Source organism: Hylobates moloch, unplaced genomic scaffold (assembly GCF_009828535.3).
Source record: "Hylobates moloch isolate HMO894 unplaced genomic scaffold, HMol_V3 SCAFFOLD_9, whole genome shotgun sequence".
Taxonomy (NCBI): domain Eukaryota; kingdom Metazoa; phylum Chordata; class Mammalia; order Primates; family Hylobatidae; genus Hylobates; species Hylobates moloch.
In genome coordinates, this window is record NW_026652284.1 from 1,266,084 (window position 1) to 1,285,090 (window position 19,007).

General features: G+C 56.1%; 1 protein-coding gene across 2 annotated transcripts; it reads right to left on the reverse strand.

Annotated features, from left to right (window-relative positions):
* Window positions 1-1,957: 1,957 nt before the first annotated feature.
* NADK (NAD kinase) lies at window positions 1,958-16,561 on the reverse strand. 2 transcript variants are annotated; one of them, XM_032758637.2, is made up of 11 exons: window positions 16,320-16,561; window positions 12,764-12,847; window positions 8,207-8,336; window positions 7,514-7,622; window positions 7,273-7,358; window positions 6,078-6,180; window positions 5,281-5,435; window positions 5,028-5,127; window positions 4,795-4,952; window positions 4,301-4,383; window positions 1,958-3,794 (listed from the first exon to the last, which is right to left on the reverse strand). In XM_032758637.2, the coding sequence occupies exons 1-11, from the start codon at window positions 16,496-16,498 to the stop codon at window positions 3,638-3,640; spliced, it is 1,344 nt and encodes a 447-aa protein (XP_032614528.1). In that variant the 5' UTR covers window positions 16,499-16,561; the 3' UTR covers window positions 1,958-3,637. The 2 variants fall into 2 exon arrangements, with proteins under 2 accessions (XP_032614528.1, XP_032614530.1); XM_032758639.2 differs by lacking the exons at window positions 12,764-12,847; window positions 16,320-16,561 and adding an exon at window positions 9,421-12,075.
* Between the last annotated feature and the right edge of the window lie 2,446 nt (window positions 16,562-19,007).

Genomic DNA, 19,007 nt, shown 5'->3' on the forward strand with positions numbered 1-19,007 from the left:
CGGGCAAGTTCCCGCAGCCTTTGGACCCTCCATACATGTCAGGGCTGCTCATGCTTTCCGGGGCCCTTCACTGGTTTGGAGGAACCGTCCTGTTTCCCAGAGTGCACTGCGTGTCTCTGAGTGTATGTGTCTCAGTGGTGTCCATGTGTATTTTTCTCTGTGTGTCTGCGTGAGTCTGTGTGTGGTGTGTTTGTGTCTGTGTGTGTGGTGGTTGCGTGTGTGTGTCTCTGGCGTCCATGCATATTTTTCTGTGTGATGTGTCTGTGTGTCTCTGAGTATGTGGTGCCTGCATGTGTCTCAGTGGTGTCCACGCGTATTTTTCTGTGCGGTGTGTCTGTTTGTGTGTGTGTGAATCTGTGTGTGTGTTTGTCCATCTTTTTGTCTGGCCTCCTGTCCCCTCTGCACAGATCAGCTGGGTGGGGATGCTGGTCCTGGGGGCTTGTCAGCAGGATGTGGGCGTAGGGCAGCCCTGGGTGAGGCCTGAGCACAGGCCCCAGGTGCCTCCTGCACAGGGGTGGCTGAGCCGGCTCCTCTGTGGCTCCCAGGTCCCCACCGCCCCTCACTGGGTACCACCTGTCCTGGCCACCCACTCCTGCCCACCCTGCTCTCCGCAGGGGCCTCCTTCCTCTTTCAGCTGCGCACCCTGGTTGTGGAGGCTCCTAAGGAGGTTGTGGCCTTGGTTTACTGCCTACCTTGGCTCCTTGGTGTTGCCAGACCCTGAAGGCAGCCCATGCCCTGGCTGAGATCCTTCTGGGGCAGGATGTGCTGAAAGCGGCTGAACCATGCGGTGATGTACCAGCTCCTGCAGTCCCCTATATCCCCAGCACCGCCAGCCTTCCCTGGGCTCCTCCAGCCGGCTCCTCTACCCTGTACCCGCCCCACCCTGCTCTCCCCCGACCCTGCTACCCCCCAACCCTGCTACCCCCCAACCAGACTTCCAGCTCCAGGGTCGCAGCTTCCTGGGCTCCCAGCAGGGCAGGCCTCACCCAGACCCCGCAGGAGCCGTGGGACTTGGGCTGGGCCTTTGGGCCTGGCTGCAGCCCCTTTGGACCTGACCTGAGGAGACACCATGGCTGTGGGAGGCAGGGTGGGGGTGCCGGGCCCAGCACAGAGGTGCCCAGGGTCCAGGCTGGCACTGGGCGGCAGGGACCCTGGATGCCGCCGCTTCAGGCTTGAAAAGGTTTGTAAGCCCCAGAGCCTAAGCCCAGCAGCCCCCGAGGACGTCTTGGGGCCTCTGTGCTCCTCAAAGCCGAGGTTAGGCTTGATCCACAGCCTCTTCCAGGCCGGGGAGGCAGACCGGCTCCAGGTCAGTAGGGCGGGGCCCACAGCCCAGGCTTTCATGTCCCCCAAACGGGGCAGGTGTCCACAGGGTGATCATTTTGGTCTCTCTTGGACTTGCATGCGTGTAGTGCAGACTGGCTCCTGGCAAAGCCTTGACCAACATTCATCTGGGCCTTGTTAGAACAACAGAGACAGTGCGGGGTCGGGGGGTTGGGGGGCGCAGGACCACGTCACTGGAGGGAGGGAGGCCGATGTCGGTGCCCAGGCTGGGCCCAGGGGCCAGTGGGTCCTCACCTGGCTTGTGGCTGCCCCTGAGTTAGGCAGCCTGGATGGAGGGGCCCTTCCAGCCCTGCTGGCCCTGGGGATGCAGGGACTCAATCCCCCTGGTCCCAGTGGCTCTTCCAGGAGCAACACAGCCTGCCCGAGTCGACACCACCCCTCGGGTTTGAGTCCCTTCTGTCTACCCCTACCCCCGCTAGGGCACTGCCCCCCTTGCCCAGAAGAGGCAGCGGCACCCCCAGCCCCTGGGGCACCACACAGCCCCTTGGGGAGGATGCCCTGCCGGCCCCCCACTCGGTGGTTGGGCATTTTGGGGCTAGGATTTAATGGGGGTGACCCTGCCCGACCCCTCTATGTTGGTTACACGGCATCAGAAGAAAGCTGTTATTAACCCAGCTTATTTTCTACAAGTCTTGTTTATTGAAAGGATCTGAAAATCGTAATAAGGCTTTCAATGACATTTAATAAATTTTCAAGAAATTAATATGAAACATTAAAATTTACTTCAAAAGTCCAGTTTTCTAGATCATTCCCATCTCACACCGCTTTAGAGCTCAGTTCACACCTTTTGTGTTCAGATGAGCAGCTGGAATTCTGAACACTGCTGTCTTCCAGCCCTAACGCTGGGCGCTGGTCCCTCTCTCCTCCTAAGCTCACGGCTGGGCTTCCCCTGTGCCCAGGGTCATGGCGGACTTCAAGCCAGGCCCACTGCCCAGAATCACACTCTGAGTTTTTGGACGCTCACGTCCGCAGATGCTGAGGTGCCCAGACGAGGGTGAGCAGGGAGACACATGCCTCGGAGAACGTGCCCAGGCTGGGCCAGGCGGCTGTGGGAAGCTCCTCGTGGGCAGAGGAGAACGTCTTGTGCCTTTCTTTTCCATCAATCTCCAGCAGATGAGGGCGACTTCATGTGCAAAACTCAGAGAGCAGTTACTCAAAAACAGACACCCGGGCAGCAGTAACCAGGACACTATGCTCCGACCACGGCCTCCACAAACCTGTGCCTGTGGAAGACGCAGGCCCGGGGGTACGCAGCACCCACATGCTCCACAGCTGCTGGTGCTGGGCAGGCTGGAGACTCACGGGAGAGGCAGGAGAATAATCAGCGTGTTGAGCCCTTCGCTGTGTTAGTGTCAAAAGTTCTCATTACAGTTGCAAAATAAAAGGGATCACAATCACTAGCCCCAGAAATCCCCGTCTCCCGGACCATCAAGATCGCAGTGAACAGAATGGTCCCCGAATGGTCCCTGAGGACAGCGTCTTGCAGAACACAAATGTAAACATTTAATGGCAGACGACTCCCTTCCCCTTGAAATCTTCACAAAAGTGTGTACAAGAAAGTATGTACATAAGCACTTCAGAAAGTTTAAAAGAATCTCTAAACAGTATATACAGGATTTAAGCCACCTTCCTGGGAGCAGAAGCTACATGAGGAATGTGTGGGTCACTGGCGATGCCAGCCCCCCTCCCGCTGAGGGTCCTAGACTCAGTGCTGGCCTCAAGCGGGGAGGCTGGATGGCAGGGGACGCATCCAACCCTCTCCAGAAACTGAGCAGAACAAAACCACCTTGCCAGCCACTGGCAAGACCATGCTTTCAACGGCGCCTCCGCCAGGGGTTTCCCTGCAGAAGTTTTAGGGGAAGAGGCACAGGCCAAGGGGAAAAGCATCGCAGCTCAAGGAAGGTTTTTGGCTGAGACATTTATTTTCAACATTGAAGGACAGGTCAAGTCATTCTGACTCCTCTGAATTTCAACCGACTGATTTGTGGAAAAATATCCTGGCATGGAAATTGTGGCAGCTGGCGGCTGCGCTCCAGGGACCCACCGGGGGTGTCAGCGGGACAGAAGCACTCCCAGCCCATTTCTCAGGCTTCTTTAGAAATGCAAAAAAAGTCAGACTTAAAATGTTAAAAAAACAGCTGATCTGGACAAAAGGCAGACCCAGGCTCTAACCCAGCTACAGGAAGGAAGTGGCTGTGCCATTGAGACAGGGGCGGTCACAGACACACACAGATTGGTCTGTCCCGAGGGCGCTTGGAGGGCAGCGGAAGGATTCGGGCCTGGACAGGGGCTCGACCTAGCCCTCCTCCTCCTCCTCCTCCTCCTCCTCGAAGTGGGCTTGCTTCTTCCGGACGTTCCAATGCAGGCACTGGGCGAGGCTCTCAAACCAGTCGCTCACGGGGTCCCGCACGCAGATGGAGGGGAGCGGGTAGCATGAGGTAGTGATGCTGATGCTGGGACAGGAGAGCAGCAGCCTGAGCCAGGGCTTCCAGAAAGGCCCACCCCCGGCCAAGAACCCTCCCTCCCTCCCTGGGAATGGCCGGGACTCTTTTCCTGAGGGGCTGGGCAGCCCCTCCCCGAGGCAGGCTTGAGGGGTGCTCCATGGGTGCTGGGATACAGCCACCCCAGGTCCTGGAGGGGACGGTGCAGGGAACTGACAAACTCTGCCCCAGGGCCCTCAGGGGTGAGGTCCCAGGAGGGCAGCCCTCATGCAGGGGCGGGCAGCAGTGCGAAGGGGGACGCCCTCAGGCCTCTGCTTGGGCCAGGCCTGCATGTGCCACTGTATGTGACCCGCTGCCCCCAGGACGGGTGCTCTGTGACGCTCCAAGACCCAGGGACTCAGGCCCTGTGGTGCTCTAGGGGACAAGCTGTGTCTACAGGCCAACCCCAAGAGGGCAGGTGCTGCCTGGCCCGGGGAGGAGGTTGGCAGGCAGTGCCCAGCCCGGCATGCAGTCCACACCTGTCTCCATGGCGGATCTCTTGTCTCTTCCGTCCATCAAAGGACACCCATGCTGTGTTCCTTGCTTCAGGTGACAGCATGATCTGAGGGTTAAGCAGGGAGAGGTGTGGGCCCCCAGCTGTGGGGAGGACGCTTCGAGGCACCCACCCCAAGTGCTCGCCAGAGGCCGAAGGTTGGGCAGTTCTGACCCTGCCTTGCAGACAGTGGAGTGCACATCCTATAGGCACCGTCCCAGCTCAGCACCGCCAGAGACCAACAATGGCGGGAAGCCCCTCAGACCCGGGCCCTGGGCACCGTGACGGACAGATCTCGGGCACCAGCAAGGGAGGGCTTGCATCTGAGGGGGCACGGGACGGCCCTGGGACGGCCCTAGGATGGCAAGGCCGCGTCTGAGGCTGAAGCCAGCATGGCAGAGCCGGGTGCTAGGTCCCGGCTTTGTGTTGCACGGGGTCAAATGACTCACAAACCGGAAAAGGAGCGTCGTTGGCTCTGACCTTCAGCTCGACCCCTGCGGGGACCACGATGGGCCGGAAGGACAGCGAGTGGGGGCAGATGGGCGTGATCATGATGGCCGGCACGTTGGGGTGGATCATGGAGGCCCCGGCCGCGGCCGCATACGCCGTGCTGCCCGTCGGGGTGGACACGATCACTCCTGACAGGGACAGGCGCAGGCGTCACTCCCGCCCGAGGGACGCTCAGGGCCCCAGGACAGCGCCGCGGGCCTTACCGTCGCCCTGCACCGTGGTGATAAGGTGTCCGTCCAGGTAGACGTCCACGTTGGACAGGTAGGAGGAGGGGCCTCTGTCAATCACCACCTCATTCAGGACCTGGAGGGGCGACAGCATTGCACACTCAGGGCGGGGGGTGCCACACAGCTTGCAGATACCCGTCTCACCCAGCTGGGCTCTCCGGAAGGTCCTCACCCCTGGGACCTAAGTCCCCCCACCCTGGGCCCCTGAGGCCGAGGCGCCTGCACTCACCTGGTACTGCATGGCCTGCTTCCCGACATCCATGTCCAGGCCCGCAGCCCGTGAGCCGTTCTCACCCAGCCCGTTGTGCACGGCCGTCTTCTTCTCCCGGAGCTCCTTCACCACCCTGACCTTCAGCCGGCTCCGGAGAACAACAGCTGCATTCCCTGAGGTCGGGCGGGAGTCAGAGGGCATGCATCAGGGAGACCAGCAGGGTCGGGGGCCCTTTCTTCTCCCAAGTTGACACTTCTGTGCCTTTTTCTTTTTCTTTTGAGATGCAGTCTCGCTCTGTCACCCAGGCTGGAATGCAGTGGTGCGATCTCGGCTCACTGCAACCTCTGCCTCCCAGGTTCAAGTGATTCTCCTGCCTCAGCCTCCCAAGTAGCTGGAACTACGGGCGTCCACCACCACACCCAGCTAATTTTTGTATTTTTAGTAGAGACGGGGTTTCACTGTTTTGGCCAGGATGGTCTCATCTCTTGACCTCGTGATCCGCCCGCCTCAGCCTCCCACAGTGCTGGGATTACAGGTATGAGCCACTGTGCCCGGCCGACACTTCTGTGCCTTCTGAGAGTGAGAATCAGCTCACTTCTGCCCAACACACATGGCAGCTTCAACCTGTGATCTGCTGAAACTTCTCAGTGTTAGTAAAAAAGGTTTGAACCACTCAAGATTTAGAAATCCCTGAATCTAGAAACCTTTAAACGTTGCTCCATGCATCATTAAATAAAAATAAACCCCCCACAACCACGCGAGACAACAGCGCCATGATCAGAGCTGCTTGTGGGCTCCAGAACATTCCAACTCACCCTCTATCACCTGAGTAACTTGGGACTGAAAGTTCTCAAAGCTGAATGGGGTCAGGAAGCCCAGGGAGCCCAGGTGGAAGGCCATGACCGGAGGGACGCTGCCCTGTGAGCCGACGGAGAGGCCATTCAGCGCCCACGCCGTGCACCCCTGCACCACCCGGCTTTCCACCGGCACCTTGGGAGGGACCCAGCTCTGTGGGGACAGCACCCCTGACCCTCTGCAGGAGGGACTGGCCATGTGGGCAAGCAGAGGGGGACGTCTCAGGCCAGGGTGGGCCGGGCCACCAGGGCCAAGGTGGGTGTGGGGAGCTGGTGAGAAACAAAGGTGGCAGGGCTGAGCAGCCCCCTGGGCACAGAGGGCTAGGAGAGCTGGCAAGGGTGGGTGGGAGGCAGCCTCAGGGTCAGAGCCCCCCTGGGCATGGCGGGGGAGCCAGCTGGGGTTGGGGGGGGGAATGGGAGGCAGCCTCGGGGTCAGAGCCCCCCGGACATGGAGGGTGGGGGAGCCAGCGGGGGTGGGTGGGTGGCAGCTTCGGGGTCAGAGCCTCACGCCCCACAGGTGCTAATGGCGAGATGAGGAGAAAAGCAGGGCGGGCTGCGGGCATTTCTGGTGTCACCAACATGCAGCGGGCCAAGGGCAGAGCCAGGGTCCCCCACACAGCGTGGCCCTACAGCCCCAGGGGAGAGCTGTGCTGCCGAGAAACCAGGAAGAGGAGCTCAAGGGAGGCCCAGAGGGGATGGGCCAGTAGGCGAGGTTGTTTCCCAGGACTCACCACCCTGCGCCACTCCCTCCTGTCCCAGGAGGGCTCTGGCCACCCCCAGCCGTAGCACTGTGTCCACACTGCCCCTGGCCCCACCATTGCGCCCCACCGGGCTGCCACCATGGGCCTCAGTGCTGGCCGCTCTAGGTGACTGCTCTCGTATAAAGGGGTGAAAAGTAATGGAAGCCGTGCTCGCTAGCCCTTTGTTACACAACACCTAGATTGCGAGCCCCTCGTTACGCAGCACCTAGACTGCGAGCCCCTCGTTACGCAGCACCTAGACTGCGACCCCTCGTTACGCGGCACGTAGACTGCGACCCCTCGTTACGCGGCACCTAGACTGCGACCCCTCGTTACGCGGCACCTAGACTGCGACCCCTCGTTATGCAGCACCTAGACTAGAACCTGGTGCACGTCTGGAAATGTCAGCGCTTCACCTGGAAAAGCGAGGAAGCGTACAGCAGCGTCCCGTCTCCCCCCAGGCAGATGATGAAGTCTATCTGATTGGAAATGTCATCATAATCTAGGGAACACAAAGCAAAACCAAGAAGAGGCTGTCACACGGTGGCCTGTGGCGCAGTGCGCAGACACCAATGATGAGGGCAACAGTGCCAGAAGCTTCCAATGGGGCGGGGAACTGTGCTGGAAAAACCAAGGACAGAGCTGCTGACAGCCCACCTTCTCGAAAGGTACAGAATTTCTTCTTCACTGCCCCAAAGCTTTCATCGCTGGCGATGGCAGGGTCTTCTAGCACTTTCTTTTCCACATACACGATCATATTGTTCTCCTGGAAGCAAAGTGCCAACCTGCTCATTCCACCTGCAGATCCCACCCTCCTGCTCAGAGGTTCCCGACTCACGGGCACTGTAATCAGAGACCTGGTATCGTGGCCTGCATGCCCGACCCTCCCACGCTCACGCTGAAACTTCATCGCCAATGCACCAGGATAAAGAAGCGGGACCTTTAAGAGATGACTGGGTGGAGGGGGCTCCCTCTCAGGAATTGACTAAGGCTGTTATTTCGGGAGTGGCTTTCCTGGCTCTTGTGTGCCGCAACCCCCATGCCTGCTCTTCTGCAGAGAAGACACGGCAGGAAGGCCCATGCCAGATGCGGCCCCTTGATCTGGGACTTCCCGGCCTCCAGGGCCACGAGCCCATCCAGCTCATTGTTGGTCACCCAGTCTGGTGCTTGTCATGGCAGCACACACAAACCCAGACACCTGGGCAGATCCCCGCTCAGTCCCCAGTTCCAGACAAGCAGCCATTTCCCAGCACTTGAGGTGGTTCCCGTGGTCTCACAGGGCGGTGATGTGGACGGAGGCCCCCCCAACTCCACGTGCACCCCAGGCCCCCTTCCCCCTGCCCCGCGTGCCTCCATGAGGTGCGTGCAGAGCTCCTTGAACGGCTGCAGTAGGCTGGCATCTCTCATCTTCTTGATGACAAGGACACTCTTCGGAGACTTGTTCCACGTCAGCCGCTGGCTCGCGGGGTCCTGAATGTGCCTGTAGGGGAGGAGAAAAGAGTTCACACCAGCTGCGATCTCCCTCTTGTGGAAAAGGTGTATGACTTAGAAAATAAAAAAAAATCTTTAAAAAGGTGTTTTCACCTCCCAGGGAAACGTGCTCGGTGGCCACGGTCAGGGCTGAGGGTTGCACCTGCACCCCCAGCCACCTGGTGCCAGAGGCCTGGCCACAGAGACAAAGTCAGGGGTCAGTAGGGTCTGGAGTGACCACCTCTCACCTGCTTGGCCCATCACACGCAGGCTCAGGCCCACAACCCCCACCCGGGCACCACGCTGATCCAACTGCACACACCGCAGCCCTTCACAGCCCCCAGCCACCTGCCTGCCTGGCTCCTCAGTGATGCTGGTGGGGCAGAAATGACCACGGAAGCCTATGGCTGGGCCACTCTTTGCTTGGTGCCCTCCTCAGGCCCCCACGAAAACCCAAACCAGCTGACGTGGTGACTCTGTCCCTAGGATCCCCTGCACACGGTTTCTGGCCCCACGTGAGCCCAGGACCCCTCAAGGACCCGCTTCCCGCCCTGCACACAGCTCACTACCTCCCTGCATGAACGGACTTTAACCTCACTCACTCTCACAGTAAAAATCACAGGTTTAAAAGTCTGTGGCAGCCCTGACATAGCCACCTACGCTTTGCTGGCTCCGACCCCGACCACTGTGCCCGGTGTTTCTCCACAGGCAGGGCCCGCCCCGGTGGGATTCCCATTACCACGTTAGTCACAGAAAACATCCCAACCCAGAACCGGGAACACACACCACGGAGCCTGCTCCTGTTCCCAGAAGCCAAGGGAGGGCACGGCGGGGCTGGCCACCGTGGTCAGCACTCACCACCTGTCCTCAGCCCCACAGGGCAAGTTCTTATACCACTGTGCCAGCCAGCTAGTTCCAAGTTGCCCAATCGAGAAAGCTGCTGCCTGCCATGCCTCTTCCCAGCAGTGACTTCTCTGGGAGTGTGACCGTCCCACTAACAACCCCCAGAACCATAACACAGACGCCGATGGCAGCCACAGGGCCACAGACCTCAGCCCATCGCTCGTGACCTTCGGAAGCTGGTCAGCACTCACCCTGCGCAGGCATTACTGGGAGGCGTGGGGTCACTCATGCCATCCCCTATGAGCTCAGCACCTGCTGGGTCACACACGTGGCTCGCGAGGGGGCCCCTGCCTGCTGGGAGCCGGCCGGTGTGTCCACAGCATCCAGGCCACGCTTGGCGAACACGCGGCCGCCCCATCGGTATGGTCCCGACTGTGGGCCCACACTAGAAGCCTAAGCTCTTCATACTCAAAACTCAAAGCAGAACACAATTGTGATGCAACTTGGTAAAGCTGTTGTAAAAGCAACTAAGTCAAAACAGCTTCCGACACTTAAAAAATCCAACAAAACAAAACAGTTTCCTCATTCGTCACATGGTCCTCCTGCCTAATCCCTCCTGAAAAAAAGTCCTCAGTTCAGCAGCAAAGAGGCCACACTTCAGCTCCCTGCTCCTAACTGAGCTGGGCAGGACCAAGCCCTCTGTTCCCGTGGCCTCAGACCTGGCCAAGTACCCAGCCTCCAGCCTTGCCCCAGCACTGCACCAGCCACCGCTCAGGCCTGCGGAACCGGCTGGGCCCCAGGGAAGGCACCCTCAGGCCACAGTCAGGTGGAAGGGCGTTCCCTCCCAGCCCGCTGTGTCACTCTGCTTGGCTCCGGCCCAAGGCGTGCAGGTGGCTCACAGTCCTCTGACCTGGTCAGCCAGCAAAGCCCCCTCTCTGCACATGGCTCCCCCGCTCTCCTTCCCACAGTCACCACTGACCCAGTGGGCCGACCTGCACCCATTCCAGCCCTGAGGCTCAGCTGAGCCTAGCCAGAGCCACTAGCAGCAGCGTCATGCACGGGCCCAGGCACCCACCACTCTGCGTGACCACAAACCAGCCCTTCCTGGGTCACCTGCAAAGCAGGACACCAGCCCTTGCAGGCACACACGGCTGTGGGCATTGCATGGAGAGGGCAGGGGGTGGCATGAAGCCAGCATGACCACAGCCTGGCCTGCCTGGCCAGCTCCAACCGAGACTGTCTCACACATGGGTGGCCACACACACTGTGACACGCGGGCACTCACGTACCACCACAACACAGGCCCACCAGTTCCCTGGACAACAAAACAGGAAGCGAGTGCCCTCCTCGCCAGCCCCCCACAGGGTCTTGCTCTGGACTATCAGGGAAGACACAAGTTCAGATGCATGGGAAGCCCTGCCCCTCCACCGCGGGGATGGGAAGCGGGAGGTTATGATCCCAGAGACAGAGCCCAGAGGGGGCATGCTCCCATGAGGGGGCCAAGAAAGCTGCATGCCCCTCAAGGCTTCCCCACAAACCCGCCGCTTCCTCCTGCGGGGCTGTCTGACCTCAGGCAGCTCAGGGACCACTGAGTACGCCCTGGTCTGAGGGCTGAGGCAGAACAGGCACCTGTCTGGTGACCCCGCCCTGGCCCGAGTGACTGATGGCTGGTGAAGGCAGAGGCTGAGATGCAAGTGACGAAGGAGCGGCTCTGCCAGGACCAGGAAGTGCAAGGAGGGCACAACGCAGCGGGGGAGAGTACTGGTGGGGTGCCAGGGACACAGCAAGCACAGGACGGCAGGACAGAGCCACGGCGGGGCCGGGAAGGCAGTGGAGCGCTCTGGGTAACCCACGTGGCTGCTGTGCAGGGAAGGGATGGTGAGGCCGCGGCGAGCGATCAGGAGTCCACACAGTGGAGGGCAGCCGGGCAATAGTGCAGGGGAGCTGCTTTTATATTTTGGGATCAAAGTGACAGAATCTGCAGATGGACTGGATAAGGGAAAGCAAACAAGGGTCAGGCCCCCCAGCCTCAGGCATTTGGCAGCAGTGACAGGTCACAGACACTCCAGGAACCAGTGGCATTCAAAGGGCTGGGCCTCAAAAGCACGAGTGTGAGTCACTTCCATCCTAAGGGGCTCCCTCAGCGTCTGGAGTGGCAAGGCCAACGCCCGTCCTGCCTGGGACGCACACTGCCGCATCCCTGCTGTGCGCCCCCAGCCTTCACGGCACCGGTGCCTGTCAGCAAAGGGCCATGCAGTGGCCACCCCCGTATCACACAGCCGCATTGCACTTTCTGGTCAACAGTGCCCCAGCAGCCCTCGCACTGGAGCACTCAGCCCTTCTGCATGGTCCTCCCTTGCAGAAAGCAAAGCGTCCGGGACTCTGTGAAGGAGGAGGCCCTGAAGAGAGCCCGTTATGCACAGAGGCCTGAGAGCTGGGGCATCAGTCCCAGAAGCAAAGGCTTCTCTGGGGAAGAGGCGATAAGGACGTCTACCAGGTGCAGAATACGACTCTCAGGGCTGGCTGGGTGCTCACTTTTTTCTTTGGAGACAGTCTTGCTCTGTTGCCCAGGCTGGAATGCACTTTGCATAATCACAGCTCCCTGCAACCTCAACCTCTCAGGTTCAGGTGATCCTCCCACCCCAGCCTCCTCAGCAACTGGGACTACAGATGTGTGCAACCATGCCTACTAATTTTTGTATTTTTCTTTTTTTGAGTCTGAGTCTTGCTCTGTCGCCCAGGCTAGAGTGCAATGGTGCGATCTTCGGCTCACTGCAACCTCCGCCTCCCGGGTTCACGCAGTTCTCTGTCTCAGCCTCCCAAGTAGCTGGGATTATAGGCACCCGCCACCATGCTTGGCTAATTTTTGTACTTTTAGTAGAGATGGGGTTTCACCATACTGGCCAGGCTGGTCTTGAACTCCTGACCTTGTGATCCACCCACCTTGGCCTCCCAAAGTGCTGGGATTACAGGTATGAGCCACCGCGCCTGGCCAATTTTTGTATTTTTTGTAGGGATGGGCTTTCACCATGTTGCCCGGGCTGGTCTCAAACTCCTGGGCCCAAGTGATCTGCTTGCTTCGGGCTCCCACGGTGCTGGGACTGCAGGTGTCCGCCACCACGCCCAACCGGATTATAATTCTTTACACATAAAGCACAGCTATCAGATCCATCACTGTTGTGTTTTTCCCTTAAGACACTATGACGGGCCTCCAGGCAGAATGTGTTGACAAACTGAACCATCAAATAGCAAACGCAACCCACCCCAGAGCTCTCACTCCCTCTTAAAGAAACAAAAAAGCATCCCTGAGGATCTCATGTGGAAGCCGCCACGCCCACAGGCTGTGACTCGGTCTCCAGGCCCCGGCTCGCCTGCCGTCCACTTTCTCAAAGCCACTGGAAAAGCCACGGCTGGGGAGCCCCCACTCGGATGCCTGCACTCAGGGGGTTCAGGGAATATGCCCATGTGGCTTTTTGTTTAAATGATCTAAAATGTACTTCTCACGTGAAGTGCTAGAATCTTCCTCAACACCGTGATCCCACAACTCCACACACATCCCGAGGACTCCCCCATCCCATGGCCCCCGGCACTCACATGATGGTCTGGGGGTTCTGCAGCACGCAGGCCTTTGGTCCAAAAGTGGTCACCGGGCATGGCCCATGAAGAGAGCGTGTCCTCCTGTGGGGAGAGGGCAGTGTCAGAGCTGCCAGGGCCTGAAACCAGACATGCAGTGACAGACACAGATATAGAGGAGGTTACACGCTGAGGCATACATGCAATTTGAAAGATGCCAACTCCATCTGCCCAGCAGCCTGCACAACAGCCCTTGGAAGGTTCTGCCCAGGTCCATGGCTGCACTGGAGCGGCACCTGTGAGGAGCACGCATGCCCACGCGCCCCTCAGATCATGACCCAAGCCGGGGAGAGCTACAGCCCAAACAAGGAAAATGCCAGGGCCAGGGCCAGCCTGGGATCAGAATTCCTCAGTGTCTCCCCAGGACCCCTCTCTAGATCTGCATTTGGGACTCAAAACCTTAGACAACATCTCATCTCTAAATCGTCTAGATTAAAATTCTAGCACAAATGTTCACTCTGAACTCATGTCAATAAAAAAGATGTTGGCCGGGCGCAGTGGCTCACACTTGTAATCCCAGCACTTTGGGAGGCCAAGGTGGGCGGATCACGTGAGGTCAGGAGTTTGAGACCAGCCTGGCCAACATGGTGAAACCCCCATCCTTACTAAAAAAAGAAAAATTAGCTGGGCGTGGTGGCATGTGCCTGCAGTCTGAGCTACTCAGGAGGCTGAGGCAGGAGAACTGCTTGAACCCAGGAGGTGGTGGTTGCAGTGAGCCGAGATAGAGCCACTGCACTCCAGCCTGGGTGAAAAAAGTAAAACTGTCTCAAAATGAATGAATGAATGAATGAATGAATAAAAGATGCTGGATGAACACTTCAACAACTTTTCTAGTGATTTAAACATGACCAGGTCAGTTAAATCACCCAGCCAGGGGCTGTGGCAGCCGCATGTGTCCTGGGGAGAATGCTGTCAGGACCCCTGCTCTCATCAGGGTCCAGCGCTGAGGCTGCCCTCGTCCTGGGTGCCCAGGAGCCTCCCAGTCCCTTCACACACTCAGAAAACTTGCACACAGCCGGCCAAGCCATGGCCCAACAAAATCCTCAAGTCCCAACACAGAAGCACGGCTTTCCGCTGCCTCGCGGGGCCAGACAACCCCAGGAGAGCCGTGGTGCCCTAAGAGCTGCTCCACAGGTGAGACAGGCGTGGCCATCAGTGGCCATGGACTTGATTAGCTCGGCCTTTTAAAAATTGTTATGTACAGGCCGGGCGCGGTGACTCACGCCTGTAATCCCAGCACTCTGGGAGGCCAAGGCCGGTGGATCACGAGGCAGGAGATCGAGACCGACCATCCTGGCCAACACAGTAAAACCCTGTCTCTACATAAAAATACAAAAAATTAGCCGGGCATGGTGGCTCACGCCTGTAATCCCAGCACTTTGGGAGGCTGAGGTGGGCGGATCACCTCAAGTCAGGAGTTCGAGACCAGCCTGGCCAACATGGTGAAATTCTATCTCTACTAAAAATACAAAAATTAGCCAGGCATGGTGGCACATGCCTGTAATCCCAGCTACTCAGGAGGCTGAGGCAGGAGAATCACTTGAACTCAGGAGGCAGAGCTTGCAGTGAGCCTAGATCACACCAGTGCACTCCAGCCTGGGTGACAGGGCAAGACTCCATATCAAAAAAAAAAAAAAAAAAAAAAAAAAGGAAGTACATTACAAAAGAAGAACTTTACTTAAGAACTGAAAAGACTATTGCGGAAAACTATGTTTCTCAAAGTGGGTGTTGGGATTTAATGTTTCCTCCCAAGGACAGGCTGTGCTTGGACGTATTGGCTACCTCCTCCCCGACCTGACCCTGAAGGCGCCTGTCACTCACTATGGAGACAACCTCTGACCTAGGGCTGCTGTCATCAGGTTCAGAATGAAACACAAATGGTGCGTTATACCAAAGAACCCACAGGAAAAAAAAAAAAACCCAAAGCAATTCTGTTCGTGCAGTCACTGCGCTGGGGTGGCCTGGAGGTACAGGACAACGACCCCCACTGACAACGAGGCATCCGAGGAAAGCTGAGTGGTGACGTGGTGCCTGTGGGGCGAAGGCAGACACCAGCCTCATAGCCTCCTGGCTCAGGCAGTGACTTTGTAGACAGAAGATGTAGGAGTAGCCTGTTTCTCCACTGCTGCCACCGAGTCAGAGGCGCTGTAGGCTCTCCCATCTCACTGTGTAAGACAACATGCTTTCTAAGACTATTTTCACCAAAAAGCCCCCCTTGCATCTGATAGTTGTGATCCTTGTGTTAGGCAGCGCTGGCTCTGGCAAGCTTCCACCTAAAACTCACCACATTTACTGTTACCAGAACCGAGAGCAACATCCCCAGGCACCATCACAGCTGTGCTTGTACGGCTACCATCATGCAAAGCCCGGGGCACTGTTGCTCAAGCAGCATTGTGCAAGGGTGAGCGCTGTGGGCACTCTTGGCACAGGAGGGAGCCACTTGCCCAACATGTGAGAGGGCTGGGCCCGCCCAAGGCCACACTCACGACTCTGGCTCCACCAGCCCTGTGTCACCGTGCAGAACCCCCCAGCCTTCGCCTCTCAAAACAAGCAGAGCCAAGAGGGATGTCCCCTCACACCCCAGTGACTTCTGTAGAGCAAATGTTTCCAGGCCGGGCGCAGTGGCTCGCACCTGTAATCCCAGCACTTTGGGAGGCTGAGATGGGCAGATCACCTGACGTCAGGAGTTCAAGACCAGCCTGGCCAACATGGTGAAACCCCGTCTCTACAAAAATACAAAAATTAGCTGGGCATGGTGGTGCATGCCTGTAATCCCAGCTTCTTGGGAGGATGAGGCAGAATCGCTTGAACCCAGGAGGCGGAGGTTGCAGTGAGCCAAGATTGCGTCACTGCACTCCAGCTTGGGGGACAGAGCGAGACTCCGTCTCAAAAAAAAAGTTTCCTCGGCCAGGCACAGTGGCTCAAGCCTGTAATCCCAGCACTTCGGGAGGCCGAGGCGGGTGGATCACGAGGTCAGGAGATCAAGACCATCCTGGCTAACACGGTGAAACCCCATCTCTACTCAAAATATAAAAAATTAGCCGGGCGTGTTGGCGGACACCTGTAGTCCCAGCTACTCGGGAGGCTGAGGCAGGATAATGGCGTGAACCCGGGAGGTGGAGCTTGCAGTGAGCCGAGATCGCGTCACTGCACTCCAGCCTGGGGACAGAGCGAGACTCCGTCTCAAAAAAAAAAAAAGTTTCCTCTCTAAGTTTGCTTCAGTCTAACATCAAGGGTCAGCGTGGGCGCCAGTTAGATGGTTCTGTGCTGATACAGACAGATAAAGAAACATGATGGCACCCTGCGCCTGTGCTGGCACCTGGGAATGTGCGCCAGGCAGGTGTCCACGGGCCAGGATCCCCCTTCAAGGGCACAGCTTCACCTGGGCAAGGACCCAGCCTCACCTTCTGGATGCATCGACACAGAGTACTCAGGAGAATTCTTCATAATCATTTTAAGAAAGAGTATTATGAAATCAGATGAGAAAAAAAAGAGGAACCATCCCTCCTGGTTGTACCTGAACTCCTTGGTGCTCCCCAGGGCGGGCGAGGCAGACAGGCTGCGAGACTTGGCCCGGCCCCGGATAGGGTGGTTGTAACTCCACGTCTCGTCGCCGTGGCAGGCCGAGCAGCAGTACGCAGCCGCGTCTGGACTCAATTCCTTATTCATGGTCATTTTTTCTTGTTCCATTTCCATTGTCAGGAAATGAGAACTTCGGTCAGAAAAACACTGATGCCTTAATTTAATAAAATAAATAATGTAAATAAAGTAAAGAAATATGTATGAAACAATAGTAATTTACACATATATATGTTCCATTTCATCAAGGGGAAAAAATGGCTGAAGTCCAATTTACCAAAGTACTTTGAAAATAGACTGTTTCCATCCCAAAGATATTTAAGAACTACTCCAGGTTTTTGGCTGGGTGCCGTGGCTCATACCTGCAATCCCAGCACTTTGGGAGGTAGAGGCAGGCAGATCACCTGAGGCCAGGAGTTCGAAACCAGCCTAGCCTGACCAATATGGTGAAATCCCGTCTCTACTAAAAATACAAAAATTAGCTGTGGTAGGCGCCTGTAGTCCTAGCTACTCGGTAGGCTGAGGCAGAAGAATGGCTTGAACCTGGGAGGTGGAGGCTGCAGTAAGTCGAGATCATGCCATTGCACTCCAGCCTGGGCGACTAGAGTGAAACTTCATCTCAAAGTTTTTTTTTGTAAAGTAATATTAACAAAAAAAATTGTTTTAAAAAAGAACAAAATAGAAAGTCACACTGTGTGGCCAGGTGTGGTGGCTCCTGCCTGTAATCCCAGCACTTTGGGAGGCTGGAGAGAGAGGATCAGTTGAGGCCAGGGGTTCAAGACCACTCTGAACTCTTCTCTACCGAAAAAAAAAATTAGCCGGGCATGGTAGCCCATGAGCGAGACCCTATCTTGAGAAAAGAAAGACTCTGGCCAGGTGCGGTGGCTCACACCTGTAATCCCAGCACTTTGGGAAACCGAGGCGGGTGGATCATTTGAGGTCAGGAATTTTAGACCAGCCTGACCAACACGGTGAAACCCTGTCTCTACTAAAAATACAAAAAAATGGCCAGGAGCGGTGGCTCTCGCCTGTAATCCCAGCACTCAAAAAAAAACAAAAACAAAAAAAACCAAAAACAAAAAAATTAGCCTGGAGTGGTGGTGGGCACCTGTAATTCCAGCTACGCGGGAGGCTGAGGAAGGAGAACGGGAGAATTGCTTGAACCCACGAGGCAGAGGGTGCAGTGAGCTGAGGTCGCACCACTCACTCCAGCCTGGGTGACAGAGTGAGACTCTGCCTCAATAAAAAGAAAAAAGAAAAAAAGAAAAAAAACCATGAAAAATTCAATGAAAACCAGAACCTACAAAAACCTGTCTGGTGTAACTACTCCTACTGAGGACTACGCTAGAGGCCGCAGCCAGTGCAATAACATAAGAAAAAAATAAAAGGTACAGTGACAGAAAAGGTTTGGCATAGAATGTAGGTCTGTTAAACAAAATAAGAAAAGGAACAAGTGAAGTTGTACTTGCAGATGACATCACATTTCTATGTAGAAAAACAAATAAGTGAGTTTATCAGCAAGGTTTCAGGAGGCAAATTCAATACACAAAAATCAATTGTATTTCTATATACTAGCAATAGACAACAGGAAATTGAGACCATCCTGGCTAACATAGTGAAACTGTGTCTCTACTAAAAATACAAAAAATTAGCCAGGCATGGTGGCGGCGCCTGTAGTCCCAGCTACTCAGGAGGCTGAGGCAGGAGAATGGCGTGAACCCGGGAGGTGGAGCTTGCAGTGAGCAGAGATGGCGCCACTGCACCCCAGCCTAGGTGACAGAGCGAGACTCTGTCTCAAAATAATAACAACAATATAATTTATGGCTGAGTGCGGTGGCTCACGCCTGTAATCCCAACACTTTGGGAGGCCGAGGTGGGTGGATCACCTGAGGTCAGGAGTTTGTACCTAGCCTGACCAACATGGTGAAACCCTGTCTCTACTAAATATAAAAAATTAGGCAGGCATGGTGGCGCATGCCTGTAACTCCAGCTATTTGGGAGGCTGAGGCAGGAGAATCGCTTGAACCTGAGAGGTGGAGGCTGCAGTAAGCCGAGACTGCATTGCAGCCTTGGTAACAAGAGTGAAATTTCGTCTTAAAAAAAAAAAATTAAAAAAACAAATAAATAAATGAATATATGATCTATAATAGCATTAAAAACATAAAATATGTGGGGATATATTTGGCAAAAGACATATCAGAACTGCACACTGAAAACTACAATATATTGCTGACAGAGATGAAAGGAAACCTAAATAAATGGAGAGACACCATGTTCATGGATTGGAGGACTCAATATTGAGATCTTAGTTCTCATCAAATTGATCTGCAAATGTTACCCAAACACAACCATCAAAATCCAAGCAGGCTTCTCTACAGGAAAGGACAAGCTGATAAAATTCACATGAAAATGTAAAGTATCTAGACCAGCTGAAAAAACTGAACAAGAACAAACATGGAGGGCTAAGTTCATGACTTGTTGAAAAACTATGGGAACCAGACAGTGTGGCAGCATCAAGACAGACATACACATCAAGGAAACAGGACGGCCAGCCCAAAGGTAGACACCACAGACCCTCACACACATGCAGTCCGTGAATTTTTGACAGGTGCTGAGGTGATTCAAC

Excerpts from the sequence above, each read along its gene's own strand:
- NADK (XM_032758637.2), bottom strand. The coding sequence starts at position 16,498 with ATGGAAATGGAACAAGAAAAAATGACCATGAATAAGGAATTGAGTCCA. Across the intron at positions 12,848-16,319 it reads GGGAGCACCAAGGAGTTCAG|GAGGACACGCTCTCTTCATG; the intron begins GTACAACCAGGA and ends CTCTCCCCACAG. Across the intron at positions 7,623-8,206 it reads TCTGCACGCACCTCATGGAG|GAGAACAATATGATCGTGTA; the intron begins GCACGCGGGGCA and ends CTTTGCTTCCAG.